At 61.6% G+C, this 16,882-nt stretch overlaps 1 protein-coding gene across 5 annotated transcripts; it reads left to right on the top strand.

Moving 5' to 3' along the window:
* The first annotated feature begins 558 nt into the window (after positions 1-558).
* On the top strand, positions 559-16,509 carry SLC29A4 (solute carrier family 29 member 4). 5 transcript variants are annotated; one of them, XM_067705423.1, is made up of 11 exons: positions 559-617; positions 3,593-3,660; positions 3,808-3,980; positions 7,569-7,694; positions 7,973-8,086; positions 8,564-8,692; positions 10,697-10,771; positions 12,020-12,258; positions 12,892-13,030; positions 13,149-13,336; positions 14,061-14,947. In XM_067705423.1, the coding sequence occupies exons 3-11, from the start codon at positions 3,815-3,817 to the stop codon at positions 14,577-14,579; spliced, it is 1,695 nt and encodes a 564-aa protein (XP_067561524.1). In that variant the 5' UTR covers positions 559-617; positions 3,593-3,660; positions 3,808-3,814; the 3' UTR covers positions 14,580-14,947. The 5 variants fall into 5 exon arrangements, with proteins under 5 accessions (XP_067561524.1, XP_067561525.1, XP_067561520.1 ...); XM_067705424.1 differs by having other exon boundaries at positions 580-617; positions 3,805-3,980; XM_067705422.1 differs by lacking the exon at positions 559-617 and adding an exon at positions 15,349-16,509 and having other exon boundaries at positions 3,048-3,660; positions 3,805-3,980; positions 14,061-14,301.
* The last annotated feature ends 373 nt before the right edge of the window (positions 16,510-16,882 follow it).

Genomic DNA, 16,882 nt, shown 5'->3' on the forward strand with positions numbered 1-16,882 from the left:
CCGCGGAATCCTACTCATCCTTCAAAACTTGGATCAGCTCACCGGGTAACCTGTCCCACCCACTCCTCGAGCACCGCAGGCCTCCCCCGCGAGGCGACAAGGGTTGGTAGGGGTGGACGGGGTGCGGGGAGGGGGGCAGTAGGCCTGGGCACCCAGGCGGGGAGGTGGGCATGGGGGATGGCGACTAGATCAGCCACAGGTCACCCCAGGGTCGCCGGGACCACCATGTCCCCCGGGGCGTCTGGGGCCGCGACCTCAACCTCCGCCCCTCCCCCGCCTCTGCGGGCGCAGCGGGCGGGAGACGGAGGAGGAGGGCGGGGAAGGAGGAGGGGAGAAAGGGGCGGGGCTCCGCGGGGGTGGCGGGACGGGGCGGAGCGCGGGAGTCCCCGCCGTGCTCGCCGCTGCCGCTGCCGCTGCGCCCCCCGGACGCGGTCGCCGACGCCGGGGCCGGCCGACCCGGGACCCGCGGAGGACGCCGGCCGCGCTCGGCCCGAGGAGCGGTGCGGGGAGCGGGGCGCAGCGTTGCGGGGCGCGGGCGCCCGGGGGTCCCGGCGCGGGGGCGTTGGGCGCGGGCGGGGCTGGGAGCTTGGAGGACCCCAGGACCCGACCGGGCCGAGGTAAGCGGTCACCGCGGCGGAGGCGGGCGGTGGGCGGGGGGCGGACCGGCTGAGGCGCGGGGACCTGTCGGAGCCTTTGTCTGAGGCGCGCGCGGCCCGGCTCCGCGCCGGCTCCGGCCGCCGAGTCCAGGGATGGGGGCACGTGACCCCGGGGACCCCGAGTCCCCCACCTTCCCACCCCTATCCCGGAATGAGCGGGCTCCCACCCCCACCCTATCCAGCATCTGGACCGGACCAGCCCCCCACCAGCCCATCTGCGAGCGCAGGACCCAGACCCGGGAAAGGGGGAGAGTGGCCGGCGGCTCCAGGCCCTGCTCAGGGCCAGGCGCCTCTGCGTCCCCGGGCACACCCTAAGCGTCCTTCCATCCCGAGTTCCCTCCTGGAACCTCCGCCGCGCCCCCTCACCCCTTCCCCCTGCCGGTCCCCTCCCAGCTCTTGGGATAGGGCTGGAAGAGGTGTGGCCTGCGCCCAGCGGTCGCCTCCGGGTGGTCCTGGGGTCTGCCCTTCGCCTGGGAGCGCAGGCCTGGGAACCAACTTTGTTGCCGACGGGGCTGGTCTCGCAGAAAGAGCCTGTGGGTGGGGGAGCTGCAGCACCAAGGCCAGGGGCCAGGGCCTGGGGCTGGGCACCGTAGGAGCCAGCCAGCTCCTGTGGCCAGTGCATTCATGCATCCTCCCCGGGCTCCAGGAAGCGGGTGGCCCCAGGGTCTTGAAACCCACTTTCCTGTGGGCAGAGCCAACAGGGAGGAGTTGGGCCAGTCCAGAAAGCTTGGCTGGGGAAAGAACAGCAGAGCTCATAAGCTGGCCCAGGCACAGGGGGCCAGGACCAGCCAAGGGCGTCCAGCCAGCCAGGGCTTGGGGCTCGTGAGGAGCCCGAGGCTCGAGGAGAGCTAACAGGCTGGCTTCCCAGATGGAATTCAGGCTCCCTTGTGCCCTCCGGCTGGAGCGCAGCCCCTGAGAGGGGTCATCTTGGCCTTGGGGTTCAGACACCCAGCGTCTTCACAGTGCCCTGGGGCACAGTTAGAACCCTTGTCCACTCAGTTGCCTCTGAAATGGGGGGAGCCAAAGGTGGTCGGCCTGGCGGGGCTCCCAATAGAAGCTGGACCCCTGGACCTGGCTCTCTGTGCCTCAGTTTCTCTTTCTGCAAAGTGGGGGCATGAGCCGGGCCTTCAGGACTGCTGGGGTCAGGAGAAGATCCCTGACCTGTCTGTCCATAAATTTTCATTAAAGGGGGACCCGGGAGGAGGAGGGGCGGATGGGGGGAGAGCTGGGGCTCTGGGCTGCGGGCGTGGAGTTGGAGGGGGTGTTCTGGAGGGGCGGGTTGAGGCCTGCAGCCCAGGAGAGGTGGGGGCAGCCTCGGGGCACCCCCTGCCCTGCCACCATGGAAGGTGGTATCAGGGGTCATGGGGCCGCCGCAGGGGGAGCCAGAGCACCTCCCGGGAGGCGGACTGCAGGAGCACGTGGGGACAGTGGCTGAGGGGGGCCCTGTGGGTGGCAGCTGCCCGCCTCACCCGCTGAGCGGGAGGGAGCAGTTGGGCGGCCTCCTGGCTTGTCGCGGAACACGTCCGCCTTCCCGGGGGGCGTGGCCTCTGGGCGGGGCGGAGACCTCAGCGGGGAGGCCCGGCAGGTTTGGGGCGCCGGCAGGTTTGGGGCGCCGCCGCGTCTCTGTGGGGAACACGGCCCAGGGGGTCGGGGGTGCACAACCTCCAGGGCTGGAGGGAGGAGTGTCCGTTGTTGTAGACCGCCGCTCTGCCGCTGGCCCCTTCCCCGGCCCCACCCAGGACGCTGGGTGGCTGGGGACCGAGGGTGTCCAAGCCTCCAGTGCAGGGTCCTGCCTAAGGCCACAGTCATTCAAACCCAGGCCAAGCTCTGTCCTGTGTCTTGTTCGTCCCCCCCAGCTCCAGATGTGGCAGGAGGCCCGGGGCTGGGGGCAACAGGAAGAGCACCGAGACCAGAGGGGTTCACGCCTGGCTTCCCAGGCCCCGGAAGGAGAAGCCTGCAACCCTCCTCTCTGCTGCTCCTGGGTGCGCATCAAGCCGGGTCAGACCCCGGATGGCAAGAGCAGAATTTACCCAGTCCCCAGGGCCCACCTGGCATCAGGGATGGTTCCAGCCTGTCAGACCCCCACTAAAACTCTGTGGGGAGCAAGGAAGGGGGGAAGCCCAGGGGAGGCACTCCGTAACTGGTCAGCACACCCGTCTGGAGGCTGGGGAGCAGGTAAACTGAGGCAGGAAGGACGTTAGATGGGACAAGCAGAGGTGGGGGAGCTGGGCGTGGCCGGCGCCATCCTCAGAGAGACTCGGAGTAGCGCCGGGCACGTGGGATCCCTCGGGAAGCGGTCTGTCTCCCGGCTTCTTCCGTGGGTTTCCCCCATACGTGCTCGGGGCGGCCCAGGAAGCGGAAGTGCTACGCTCAGTACACAGTGCTTCCGTGTCCCATCTTTGTCTCGAATTCTCTACAGCGAATGTGTATCCTTTTGGCAATCAGATTAATTAATAAAAGTTGTCAGAAAAACAAACTGATCAATGTTTCAGGGAAAGAACTAGACCCCCCAACACCCACAGGGTCACCTACACATGGGGGTGTTACTCCCTCGAGGATCAATCAGCTCCTTCCTTTCCTCCAAAGATAAGGGCTACAGCTTTGAGCTGAGGCAAGAGAAACGGAGGAAGACCAAAGGGAGGACTTCCTGCTCGTCCACGTGGTCGGCCCCAGAACGGTGGCTCACGGTCCCACAGGCCTGGGTCCGGGTTCAGGCCCCACCGCTTACTGCCTATGAGATCGGGGTGGTGGGCCGGCGGGACATTCACACTCTAACATCGGCTGTCAAATGAGTGAATGTCGGAACCCCCTCCCAGAGGGAGATGGTTCGTGGGACGCTCGAGCACAGTGCTGGCACACAAGTGTTCAGAATATTTCTCCCCCCGTCTCTTTCTCTCCGCTGTGCCCACTGCCGCCGCCCTCACGCGGGCCTCCAGCCTTGCTCTCCGCTGCAGCCAGGGAGCATCGTAAGACACAAGTCACGGGACGTCGCTCGTCCGTTCAGGTTTGTGTGCCCCTGCGTGCTGTTTCAAGGTGGGTGGGGTGGATAGAGACGGTGGTCCCCCGGGGGTGCAGGCTTGGCCGCGTGGCAGTGGGGCAGGGATCCCCTCCTGGCCTCCCCAGCCTGCGTCATCTGCTTTCCCCGCAGCAGGGCTGCCATGGGCTCGGTGGGCAGCCAGCACCTCCAGGAGCCCAGCGTGGCGAGCACGCCGCACAGGAGCGTGGTGATGAGCTTCGACAGCGGCCCGCTGGAGGAGGTGGCGGCAGGGGTAGCCCAGGCCCAGGGCAGTAGGGCCAGGGGCATCCCGATTTTCACGGACTCTGGTGAGTGAGCGTGCGGCCAGGGTGCGCGTCTGCCCCAAAGCAGGGACGGCTGTGGGAGCCTTTCCCGGGATGGGGAACCTTGTGGGGGGGTCACTGAGCCCGGGAGGCACCGTCGGTCAGGATGGATGAGATCTGCCGTGGTAACAAACGAGCCCACCGGCCCAGTGCCTTCACTAATGCTGGGTGCCCGGGGAAGGCTCCATCTTAACGTGGGTTTCCACGACCACTGAGGAGGTGGGAGGGCACAGGGTGAACCATGCACTGACCTGTATGTAAACTTCTGTCTACGACTGACGCATATGGCGTTGGCTGCATTCTTGGGTCAGAGCAAGCCATGCCTCACTTCAGTGGAGATGGGAAAGTGTCCGAAAAGAGGAGTGATGTGAGGTTCAAACACCCCAGTTTTGAGGACTTCCCTGGCGGTCCAGTGGTTAGGACTCCGCAATTTCACTGCCGAGGGTCCAGGTTCAATCCCTGGTCAGGGAACTAAGATCCCACAAGCTGCACAGCACAGCCCCCAAAAAAAACCCCAAGAAAGAAATATCCGGTTTTCCACCTATCTGTGTCCTAGGGCAAGTGCCTCAACCTTTCGGAGGCTCAGGTTCCCTACATGGAGGAAATAGTCCAGTTGCCTGTGAGATCAGACTTGCAGAGTGGGCAGTGTGCAGGTCTGGAGTTAGGCAGATTTGGGTTCGACCCCAGCTCCTGTCTCTGTCCACTCAGGGACCTTGGGTAAGTCACTGTTCTCTGGGCCTCAGTTTCTTCATCTGGAAAAGGGGAATGATCCGGGGGCCACCCTAATGTGCTTGCAACTGGATCCACAAAATGTGGCTTAAGACGTTTCCCGGCGCTCAGGAGGCCCCCCTGCAAGTGATAGCTCATTTGGGGGCTGGCTACAGGTTATACTAGGACCACTTCAGGCTCTGGCATGGAGACTTACTCTCAGCTTCCATCCCCTCTCTTTGCAGATGGGGAGTGGAGGTTCTGCGGGCTGAGACCCATGTTGGGTTGGGATAATCTCCCTGCACCCGTGTGTATGGACAGAGTCAGCTCGGGGCCCATCCCCAGGCTTCTCCTGGCCAGGTAGTGGATGCCACGTTGCCATGGCCATAGAATTGGATGGTGGCCATGGTGACCAGGGCAGTGGTGATTTTAGCTGTAATGGCTATGGTGACAGTGGCTGCATCAGCCAGGGTTCTACCAGAGCCAGCAGGAGACAGAGCTAGAAAGAGAGTTAAAGATGCAGTACAGATGCAGATGTATAGATATCCATATGCATTTATTATAGGACATTGGCTGGCTAAAGAGGAGGCTGGCTAAGCCAGTCTGAAGTCCATCAGGCAGGTGGTCAGGACGGAAGATGACAAGCAGGCTGGAATCCCAGGGGCACGAGCCGTTTGGGGTCCCTGAGTTCTGGGAAGGCCTCAGGGTCTTACCTGATTAGGTCAGGCCCACCCAGGGTAAACTCCCTTTTGATCAAACTTAAAGTAACTAAGGAGGGCCTTTGTGTGATTTTTCTGTGAAAGAAAAATCTTTTCACAGCAGCACCTCGGTCGGTGTTTGATTGAACAACAGGACTGTGGTTCCGCCTCCAAGTTGACCTACAAACTGACCATTACAGTCTACCCCTTACCAGCTTGCCTCCTATACACAGCTCCCTACACCATACTTAGTCTCCAGAGAAAGACACTAACAGTCAACCCCCCACCTACCAGGACGTAACGGACCCCCATATGAACAAAAACACACTAACCCTTTCCCCAAAGGACGCAAAGTCCTTGTGCGTTGATGTTCGCACTTCTCCTTTGATCCCCCAAACTTCAATACTGAGATACAGGGTTAACTGTTACGAACACATCTTACGTTAGATGATACGGGGGTGAGAAAGTGAATAAAATAAAAGCATTTGATTAATACATACACACACATATTCATATCAAAAAAAGGAAGCAATACTCATAACAGTATCAGTTCTCATGTCTGTGACTAGTCCCATGATTGTAGCTGGTATTCTAACTACCTTCTCCCACCACCCATCCCATATTCCATTTGCCCACCGTATTCATAACTACCTTCTCCCACCGCCCATCCCATATTCCATTTGCCCACCGTATTCATAACTACCTTCTCCCACCGCCCATCCCATATTCCATTTGCCCACCACAAGTATCTTAACTGGTCATGGTTCTTTGCCCGGTGGGTGACCCAAGCTTCATTATTCTTTTTTTTCTTGGCCGCGCCATGTGGCTTATGGAATTTTAGTTCCCCGACCAGGGATCAAACCTGGGGCCCCAGCAGTGAGAGTGCCAACTCATAACCACTGGACCAGCAGGGAATTCCCCCAGCCTTCATTCTTGAAAGCTCTGGATCACTAGCAGTCCTGCTGGACTTGGGTTGGTATCGTTTTCCATTGACTGTGTCCCAGGGATTGCACGTGCTGAGAGAGGCCGTGAGGAATCTCCTGTCTCGCGGACCTACTCTCTCACTCCCACACGGGAGCAACCTGACTTCCCAGTGATGACGGTCAGGATCTGTCCCCACAGCCAGAGCGGCCACCCTGCTCCCTGCAGGATCACTGTGTCTCGGGGGGGAACCGTTCCTCCCTTTGGAGCAAAGCCCTCCGGCCCAGCGGAGCCTCAAGTCCTGGGGGTGGGAAGCAAACATTTCGCTGGTGAAGCTCTAAGGGGCGTAGTGAGTGGTCCCACCCGCACTTCTGCCCGTGGTTCCTGGATGTGTGAACACTAACTGTAGGAGAATCAGCCCTGTATACTGGACGCTGGTTTAGAGCATCGGTGGCCTCCCAGAGGACACTGCCTCAGCCCCACCAGGTCTGGCCACCCAGCTGGTCCCAGAGCTGAGTCTCCAAAAGGCCGTTTCACTGTTCTCTCCAGCCAGCTGCTTCCGTGGCCATGATGGTGAGAGTCACGGTGGCAGCAGCCTCTTGGTAACGGCCAGTGGCTGTGGTGATGGCTGCACTGGCGTGGTATTGGTGGTTGTATGTCTGGCAGCCATGACTATGATGACTGGGGCAGCTGGGGCCGTGAAGGTGGAGAGCGGCCACGGTGACGGTGACCATGGTTACAGTGGCTGTAAGGTGATGATAACGGCTGTGATGTAGCAGCTGTGATGGGGATGGATGGTGGCCAGGGTGACGGCAGCCGTGATGCTGCTGGATACAGTGGCAGTGGCCACAGTGATGATGGACCGTGGGTATGGTGATGGTGGTCATGATGGTGGGTACGATGGTGACAGTGGCCATGGTGTTTGGTGACTTTTGATAATGGCCATGATGGTGGTGGCGTGGGCAGCTGTGGCCATAGTGATGGAGAGTAGCCACGGTCATGATGGCCTTGGTGGCTTGGATATGGTGAGAGTGGCCATGGTGATGGTAGCTAAGGTGGCAGTGCTTCTGGTGGCAGTGACAGATGCATGGTGGGAGGCCGTGTCTGTGGTTCGGGTGGCAGCCGGAGTGGCTGTGGCTATGGTGGTCGTGATGGGGGTGCCGTGGTGGACTGTGGCCCCGATGTGGTGGTCGCGGCCGCGAATGGGCTGGTCCGCGTCTCACCTGGCGTCTGGGTTTGCGGGCAGAGGAGCCGGTGCCTGACGACCGCTACCGCGCCGTCTACTTTGCAACGCTCCTGGCTGGCGTGGGCTTCCTGCTGCCGTACAATAGCTTCATCACCGACGTGGACTACCTGCACCACAAGTACCCAGGTGGGTCCCCCACAGTCGCGTCCTGCCATCGCATGCGGCCCTGCACACGTGACTCAGGCCTGCCACCCTCCAGAAACCCCTTGGGCGGGACCCCACTTGGGGAGCCCGTTTTATTCAAACCCTAGCTCGGCTGTGAATTGCTGTGTGACCCCAAGGGCAGCCACTCACCCTCTCTGGGCTGTCAGCCCCTTTGGGGCAGAGGGAGGAAGCAGTGCCTGGCGGGGGCAGGTGCAGAGGGTGGGGCTCCCCTGAACCCCTGTTACCCTGCCCCCCACCAGGGACCTCGATTGTGTTTGACATGAGCCTCACCTACATCCTGGTGGCGCTGGTGGCTGTGCTCCTGAACAACGCGCTGGTGGAGAGGCTGAGCCTGCACACGAGGATCACCGCGGGTACGCTGCCCGCTGCCCACCCGGCTCCCGGCCCTCACACCTGGCCGTCACATGCCCTCCATTCCCTGCGTGCGCCTCACTCTCCTCGTCTGTAAGATGGGCGCACCTCCTAGGAATGTCATGGGGTTCAACTGTGAAAACAGTGTCAGGCCCATGTGCGTGTAACACGTGCTGGCATGATGCCTGCGCCTGGCGAGGCTGCTGTGCACCCCACGTGTGTCCCGGGGCCCTTGCTCTTCCCTGCTCTTCCTCTCCCATTTGTCTCCATGGTAACATTCAGCTTCAAAACACAGCTCGAGGCGCCTCCTCCAGGAAGCCTTCTGGGTGCCCCTCCTAGAACTCTAAGATGTCCCCGCCCTCCCAGTATTAAGGGGAAAGGCAGAGAGAGGGCACCTCAGACCTGGCTCCATGTTGGGGGATGAGGGGGCTCCCCCAGCCCACCATCGAGTGCCACCTCTCTGGCCTCTCCCCACACAGGCTACCTCTTAGCCTTGGGCCCCCTCCTGTTCATCAGCATCTGCGACGTGTGGCTGCAGCTCTTCTCTCGTGACCAGGCTTATGCCATCAACCTGGCTGCGGTGGGCACCGTGGCCTTTGGCTGCACAGGTAGGGCCAGGGGCCGGGGTGGACTGAGCCCCTGGGTGCCCACTGCGGGCCGTCCCACCGGCCCTGTTCGTGTGCTGGGGGCATGTTAATACAGGGTGAGCCAGACTCAGTGCCGGCACGTTTCCACGTGCACATGGGCGAGTCTGCTTTCACACATGCACGCACGCTGCACACCCAAAGGGCTGCGTGCGCTGGTCACACATAGAGTCAGAGCACACACTCCACACACATGTCCACATGCCCACATGCCATGTGGACATGGAGGCAGTTCCCTGGTTTTCTCAGGTATAAACCAGGCTTCACAACCTCTCCTGCCCATGTCACCGTGTCACTGTGTTTCTCTTGGGCGGTAGCTTTCAAATTTTTTTTTTAATTTTTTATTTTGAAACTGTTTCAAACCTATGGAAAGTTAAGAATAATATAATGAGTTCCCATATACCTTTCACCTAGATTCACCAATTGTTAACATTTTGCCACATGTGCTTTCTTTCCTTTGCTGGCTTTCTCTGTTCCCCCTCCCTGCCCCCAACTTCTTTTTTTTTTTTTAATAAGAATCTTTTTTAAAAATATGTATTTATTTATTTGGCTGCGCTGGGTCTTAGTTGCGGCACGCAGGATCTTCGCTGCCGAGTGTGGGAGCTTTAGTCGCGGCATGTGGGATCTAGTTCCCTGAACAGGGATCGAAGCCGGGCCCCCTGCACTGGGAGCGTGGAGTCTTAACCACTGGACCACCAGGGAAGTCCCCCTCCTCCACCTTCTAAAGTATATGTATTATATGAAATTTCCCCTAAATATATATAAATAGAAAATGTATGTTTTGTCCTTAAACCGTTTGGGAATTACTTGCAGACATCATCATGCTTCTTTGCCTAAATGGTAACAGTTCAGGGTGTTTAACAGCTAAACCTAAAACATCTCTTCTAGAACCACATTTACAATTGCCAAAATTGGGACATTTAACGTTGATACAATACTATCATCAGATCTACAAGCCATAATCATTTCACTGTTTGTCGCGGTAATGTCCTGTACAGCGTTTGGTTTTTCTGACCCAGGACCCAGCCCAGGGTCACACGTTACATCACTGGTCACATCTTTAGTCTCCTTAAATCTGAAAGGTCCTCAGCCTTTCTCTGTCTTCTGTGGCAATGATGTTTGCAAAGGTCCAGGCCAATTGTTCTGTTGATCGTGACTTCCAGAAAGAGATACTTTTCACATTATGACCCAGCACACGTGTGCGTGCGTGCGTGTGCGTGTGTGTAAATGAAATGAAGGCTCTGTGAAATAACATTCTCAATCCAGGCTTTGTACTCAGGTCTGCTCTGTTCTATTTCATTAAACAAAATGCTGATAACCCCACCAGGAAGGAGATGCTAGTTTGCCAGCCCTGCTCCAGGGTTTACTTCCAGGCGTGGAGTCACTAGACCGCAGGGCTTGAGCCAGTACATTTTCATTTTCCCCAGATACTGCTGCACTTCTGTCTTGTTGGTCAGGATGAGACGTTATGCTGTGGTAACAAACGAGCCCAGAGATCTCAGTGGCTTCTCAGAACCGGCCTTATTTCTGGCCCTTGCTGCACATCCAGCGTGTCGGTGGGGTTATTTCCACACTCACTCGGACTGCCGGTGGCTCCCCGTCTGTAATACATGGCCTCTTCTGTGGCCGCCCCTGGGGAAAGACAGACCAGAAGACCATGTGGGCTTTTCCTACCTGGTCCAGGAGTGACGCGTGTCATTTCTGCTTGGGTGTCAATGACCAGAGGAGGTTGGGGAGTCTGGCCAGCCCCGGGGCGGGGACGTCGAAGGCAGGACTGTGCTATGCAGGGGGTGGTGCTGTTTCCACCCCACTCCGCGAGGGGATTGGACAAGGTCCCTCTGCCCCCAGTGGTGTTAATGTCTTTTCCCAGCAACCCTTGCCAACAGTGTTCTCAAACTTCTGAATTCTGTTCCAAGCAAACAGGTGATAAGTGGTGTCTCATGGTTACTTCTCTCTCTCTCTCTCAAGTGCAGCAATCCAGCTTCTACGGGTACACGGGGATGCTGCCCAAGAGGTACACGCAGGGGGTGATGACGGGGGAGAGTGAGTATCTGCGGACCCCAGAGCTGCCTAGGCTCTGCGACCCTCTTCCTGGGACCGAGGCGGGGCTGGCGATCGCCTGGCTGGTGGGGGGCCGGACTCCCAGACAGGAGGGATGAGGTTGTGATAGGCGTGGTCTCTTTGGGTGCAGAGTCCTCTGTGATGTGAGGAGCACGTGCCACACTCTGAGCATGGGTCTCGAGTGTCTCGCAGCGTCTGTGCAAGGCGTGCGTTTCGTGTGTGCATGTGTGTGCAGGGCAGCTCATCTACACCCGTGACGTCAAGTGCCGGCCCCCAGCACCAAGCTCTCCTCAGAGCCCCACCCCCACTTGGCAACTCAGACTCCCTTTCCCAAGCCCAACACGTCATCCCACCGGCCCCTGCTCAGTGAAGGGCACCCCCTTGCTCAAACCTGAGACCTACCCGACACCCAGTGCTCTAAGTCCCTGCAAGTCATGTGGACCTGCCCTCCGGGGTGATCCCTGCGCCCCAGCCCCGGTCCGAGCAGCCGACTCCCCCTCTTGTCTTGCTGCCCTCCAGCACGGGGGCCGCCCCACCCTCAGCCCAGCCGCAAGCACTTCGGAGCACCTCGTCCAGATGTCCTCAGTCTTCCTTCCGGGCCTGGATGGGCCAGGCTCAGCCGTGCTGTGGGGCAGGACTCAGGTGGACTCTGGGCCCCATTTCTCCCCTTTGGGGTGCTCTGTACCCTCTACATACGGTGAGGCCCACCAGGTGCCCCCAGGGCTCCAAGCCTCGCGTCTGTGGTGTTTGGTTCCGAGAAGGTACCCCGCTTGCCGTGACCCCCACCACCTTCCCCTGTGACCTTAGGACCCCACCCACCTGGTTCCAAGCCCACCACTTCCTTTCAGCTCCGCAAACACAAACATGTAGAGCTCATGCCAGCCCTCTGCCAATGGACGCTCGCCCCCTCGTCTCTGCCTGTGCCCCCAAATCCTGCACAATCATTGGTGTTTTTCTGCGACCTGTTTGGGGCCTCTCCCCAACGAGCCCAGAAGGAAGGGCCTGCATGCGTTGTCCCCACTGTGTCCTCAGGGCGGACGGTGCCGGGCACACAGCAGACACGTGATCAGTGCGCCTGGGGTGGGGTGTGTGTGAGCCGGGAGCAGGGGCCAGAGAGGGGCGGGCTGCGCCGGCGCATCCTGCGGGCAGCCACGGCGTGTCCGTGTCCCAGGGCTGCGGGGCGGGGCCGAGTGGGCGGGGTCGCCCGCGTCACGGCCCCTCCCCCCGCAGGCACGGCGGGCGTGATGGTCTCCCTGAGCCGTATCCTCACGAAGCTGCTGCTACCCGACGAGCGGGCCGGCACGCTCATCTTCTTCCTGGTCTCCGCGGGCCTGGAGCTGCTCTGCTTCCTGCTGCACCTGCTGGTACGGGGCAGCCGCTTCGTGCTCTACCACACGGCGCGGCCCCGCCCCAGCCACACGGCCGGCTACCGCGTGCACCACGACGTGGCCGCCGAGGACGTGCACTTTGTAAGTCGCGAGGTCGGCGGAGGGAGCCGGGAGGCCCGGCACGGCCGCCGCCCCGTCCCAGCCGAGCTCCTCCAGCCGCGCCCCGCTGTCGCTGTCGTCTCAGGCTCCAGCTCCTCCTGTGGCCCGAGGCTCCTACCCACGGGCCCTCCTTCGTCCTGTGGACCAAGGTTTCATCCCTTGGTGACACCACACACCTGAGGCCTGAGGCCCCCTGGCTGTGACAGCCCACACCTGAGGCCTTAACCTCCCCACGCCCCCGGTGTGATGGCCCACACCTGTGGCCTCCCCCGCAGGCCCGCGCGGAGCCATCCTGGGGAGCTGGGGCGCCCCGGACACTGCGCGGAGCCAGAGGCCGGCTGAGACAAGGCCCACGTCAGAAACCGGAGCCCCCTTAATGGTCACGGAGGGTCCGCGAGTGGCTCTGGGCTGAGACCTGAGCCGTGCGGAGGGGTGTGAGGACCCACACGAAAGGCGTGGGGGCGGGGCGTGGGGGGGTGGGCAGAGGGAAGCGCACGCGCAGAGGCTCCGGGGCGTGGGAGGAGCTTGGCGTGTTTGCGGGACGGCGAGGAAGCGGCCGGCAGGAGCCTGCGGGGGCCTCTCACCCAAACGCGTCCCACCCTGTACCCCCTCCAGGAGCACCAGGGCCCAGGCCTGGCCAACGGCGGGTCCCCGAAGGACAGCCCAGCCCACGAGGTGACCGGCGGCGGGGGAGCCTACACGCGCTTTGATGTGCCTCGGCCGAGAACCAGGCGCAGCTGGCCCTCCTTCCGAGGTGGGGCGGGCTGGGCCCCGGCGTCCCGTGTCTCGTCTGCGCGCGGAGGGCAGGGGGTGTTCCGGCGGGCTGGGGCCGCTTAGGTGTGCGGCCTCCTGACGCCGCCGGCCTCCCACAGCCCTGCTGCTGCACCGCTACGTGGTGGCCCGCGTCATCTGGGCGGACATGCTCTCCATTGCCGTGACCTACTTCATCACGCTGTGCCTGTTTCCGGGTCTCGAGTCCGAGATCCACCACTGCATCCTGGGCGAGTGGCTGCCCATTCTCATCATGGCCGTGTTCAACCTGTCTGACTTCGTGGGCAAGGTGGGCGCCCCCGCCAACCCTCCCGGCCCTGGGGGAGGACGCCGTGGGTGGGGGCAGCAGACGCCAGGGTCACTGCGGGAGCCGCGGGGAGGGTCCCCGGGGAGGCGCAGGCCCCAAGCAGAGGCTGCACGTGGCTCCTGGTGGGGAGGGCGGGAGCAGAGCCACGGTCCAGACCGCAGCTGGGAGCAGTTGGGGGAGGCGGCGCTTGCCCCACCCTCACTAGTTGAGCACAGGTGGGGGCACACGAAGGAGGGCACCCAGAAATGGCTGGCCTGTTGTTGGTCTTCTGTAGAAGAACGCAAGGCTTAGAGAGGGAAAGCCATCTGCTTGGGGTCACACAGCTGGGAGGTCTGAGAAACTCGAGTCTGTGCTTCCCGAGGGAGCAAAGTTTAGTTAGTGGGTTCAGTTGCTGCCGCTTCGTACGTGTTGATGCAGGTGGGCCTGATCCTCTGGGCCTCTGTATCCTCGTTTCTCAAATAATGTCAAGAGCCCCACCCGGCGAGGGTGCTGTGCAGGCTGAACAGGGGCACGTGTGTCGTGTTTGGCTGGGTGCCGGGCACACAGCGAGGACTGTGTGTCGCCATATGAGGGGTTTGGTGGACAAAGGTGGGAAAGGATGGGGACACAGCCTGAGCCGGAAGTGTCTAGGGATAGGGGTGTGTCTGGAGGCTGCCGGGAAGACGCAAGGGGAGTGGCATGGGCCCGCATGTCTGTCTCCCCACAGATCCTGGCGGCGCTGCCCATGGACTGGCAGGGCACCCACTTGCTGGCCTGCGCCTGCCTCCGTGTGGTCTTCATCCCCCTCTTCATCCTGTGCGTCTACCCCAGCAGCACGCCCGCCCTCCGCCACCCGGCCTGGCCCTGCATCCTCTCCCTGCTCATGGGCATCAGCAACGGCTACTTCGGTAGCGTGCCCATGATCCTGGCGGCGGGCAAAGTGAGCCCCAAGCAGCGGGAGCTAGCAGGTAAGGCCCTGCTCGCCTGCAGGACTGTCCACTGTCAGGCAGGGAAACCCAGGCCCGTAGAAGTCAAGACCACACAGCGAGAAGCTACCTTTGGGTCCCAGGGTCAAGTCAGCCTCGGAGCTCGTAGCTTGGGGACGTTCGCCAACCGCTTCCCCCCTCGTTCATCTCACAGCTGCTTGGTGAGCCCCTGCCGTGCACCAGGCACTGTTCTAGGTTCTGGGGACACTGGTGACAAAACAGTGATCCCTGTGTTTGTGGGGTTGACAGTCCAGAGGTGACAAAGAGACAACAAAATGATGTAATGTGTTGGAAGGTGATGAGCGTGGTTGAGGAATGTAAAACAGAGTAATGGGACGAGGGAGTCGTGGTAGGGGGTTCACAGTGGAAGCAGAGCAGTCTGGGAAGGCTTCACTGAGGAGGTGACTTGAGCAGAGACCTGGAGAAGGTAGTGAGGGGCCACGTGACAATGCAAGGGAAGAGTGTTCGGAGTGGCGGGGATAGCATGTGCAAAGGCCCTGGGGCAGGGGGCGGCAGTGGAGTAGTAAACAGGTGGGAGGGGCCTGGAAGAAAGTGCTGGATTCTGGATCCGTTTTGACTGCAGGGCCCACGGGGCCAGCTGATGGACTAGGAGATGGAGTATGAGAAAAGGACGGGGGGTGGGGCGAGGGGGGAGGTCAAGAAGGACTCTCAAGGGGGGCCTGCTGCTCAGGGCAAGAAGGTTGGATTGCCGTCAAGTGAGATGGGGCGGGGGCCGTGTGGGAAGGGGCACTGGAGGGGGGTTCTGGACACAGTAGGTTCAGGAAGCCCAGTAGACATCCTAAGTGGTCCATGACGAGGAAGCAGTTGGAGGTAGGAGGCTGGAGAGAAAGAGAAGCAGGCGAGGCCTGGAGCGCCCAGCACTTTCAGTCAGGGTGGAACAGTCCTGGGGCGGCCACCTCCCAGGTGGGAGCTGGCCGTGGTCACTGCTTCACACCTGAGAAGCTAGGGCTTCGGCTCCAGCCCTCGCTGTGGCCCCTCCCGCCAGCTGAGGTCTGGTCCTGTCTGCAGGGAACACCATGACTGTGTCCTACATGACGGGGCTGACGCTGGGCTCGGCCGTGGCCTACTGTACCTACAGCCTCACGCGGGACGCCCACGGCACCTGCCCCGACCGCTCCACCGCCAACGCCTCCTTCCCCGCCGGCCTCTGAGCCAGGCCTGGGCCCCCAGCCCTGCCCAGGGAGGGCTGCCGGGGCCCTTCCCCACCCCTGCCTGCAGTGCCTGCGGGGCCCCGGCCTCCTCCCCGTGCCAATACCGCCACCCTCTCTGGGCCCACCTGCCCTCACTCCGGCCCCAAGGTTCTGCCAAGTTCTCGGAGGCCTGGACATGTGGCTGCCACAGGGTCCCGCCAGCACTGTGTTCTGTGTTCCGTCTCACGCCGCCCTTTGCCACCTGCGTGTGTCTGGTGGTCCCAGTGCCAGCCAGGACAGTGACAGACCACCAGCTGGTGTCCCCTTCTGGTGACCCTCACCTGGCTCTGCTTTGAGGGCCCCATGGCCCCAGCCACACCGTCCTCAGCACCTCCTTCACTGGGGACCCCTTGCCCCCAGGTCTCCCCCGTTCCCGTTCTTAAACGCTGGGTCTCCCCAGCAAAATGCGTTTGCCGTGAAGGAGCTGTAAGCTCTGGGTCTGAATGGTTTCAGACCACGGTCTGCGCTGGCCTTTTTGCAACCCCAGCTTTGGTGCTGGCCTGGGTGCACCCACCCCATGCCAGCACCCAGCGTGCACCCTGGTACCCACCTGATGCCACAGGCCTGGGCGTCTGTGCCTGCCTGGGGACCCCCGATGACTTCTCCGGATCCTCCACCTGTGATACAGGAGGGGGACAGTTTGGGGGCCGCAAAGCAGGGCCCACACCCTGGCTAAAGTCACCCTGTGACCTAGGCCTTGAGCCCTGTCCAGGGAGGCCCAAGGAGGGACAGACATGCCGGAGTCCCTGGCAAGTAGGAAGGGGTGGGGTCCCCCCAGAGGTCCGGGCTGGCTCGGTGCCCCGAGCTGGGGGCATTCCCAGATCATCCTGCCAAAGGCGGGCTTCTCTACGGGGAGGACAGGTACCCACGGCACCGCTGTGACCACCCTGCCCCTCTGCGTCTGGTGTCCACCCGTCTGTCCACTAACTGTACCGCACTGGCCATTAAAGATGAGGGCAGAGCAACTGCCCCACCGCCGCCTCCAAGTAGCGTCTGTGCCGCCATCGCAGCCCCTGCGGTGGGAGGAGGGGTCCTGGCGGGACACGGCCCACGACTGGGAACGCAGGCTTCCCTCCAGACACCTGGTAGGCCCAGGACAGATTTGTGTGGAGGGGCGGACAGTCGGGGTGGGGAGAGGAAGCATTTGGGGTTTAAAGGGCACCTTGGTGCCCCTTTGGCCCTCAGAACAGTCAGAGACGGTGGCTGCGTCGCGCCCACTCGAAGGGGGAGAAAAGGAGGGGAGATAGCTTGCCCCCTGCCCCCTGCCCTGAGGGGTCAGAGCCAGGACTGGACGCTGAGCGTTCGGGGGTCCCATCCCGGCTCTGTTGCTGATGTGTGTGGTTTGGACAAAT

The sequence above is a fragment of the Pseudorca crassidens genome, chromosome 15 (genome assembly GCF_039906515.1).
Source record: "Pseudorca crassidens isolate mPseCra1 chromosome 15, mPseCra1.hap1, whole genome shotgun sequence".
Taxonomy (NCBI): domain Eukaryota; kingdom Metazoa; phylum Chordata; class Mammalia; order Artiodactyla; family Delphinidae; genus Pseudorca; species Pseudorca crassidens.

Coding starts and splice junctions, on each gene's coding strand:
- SLC29A4 (XM_067705419.1), top strand. CDS start 3,479: ATGGTTCGTGGGACGCTCGAGCACAGTGCTGGCACACAAGTGTTCAGA. Junction 7,695..7,972: donor CCTGCACCACAAGTACCCAG/GTGGGTCCCCCA, acceptor GCCCCCCACCAG/GGACCTCGATTGTGTTTGAC. Junction 8,087..8,563: donor GCACACGAGGATCACCGCGG/GTACGCTGCCCG, acceptor CTCCCCACACAG/GCTACCTCTTAGCCTTGGGC.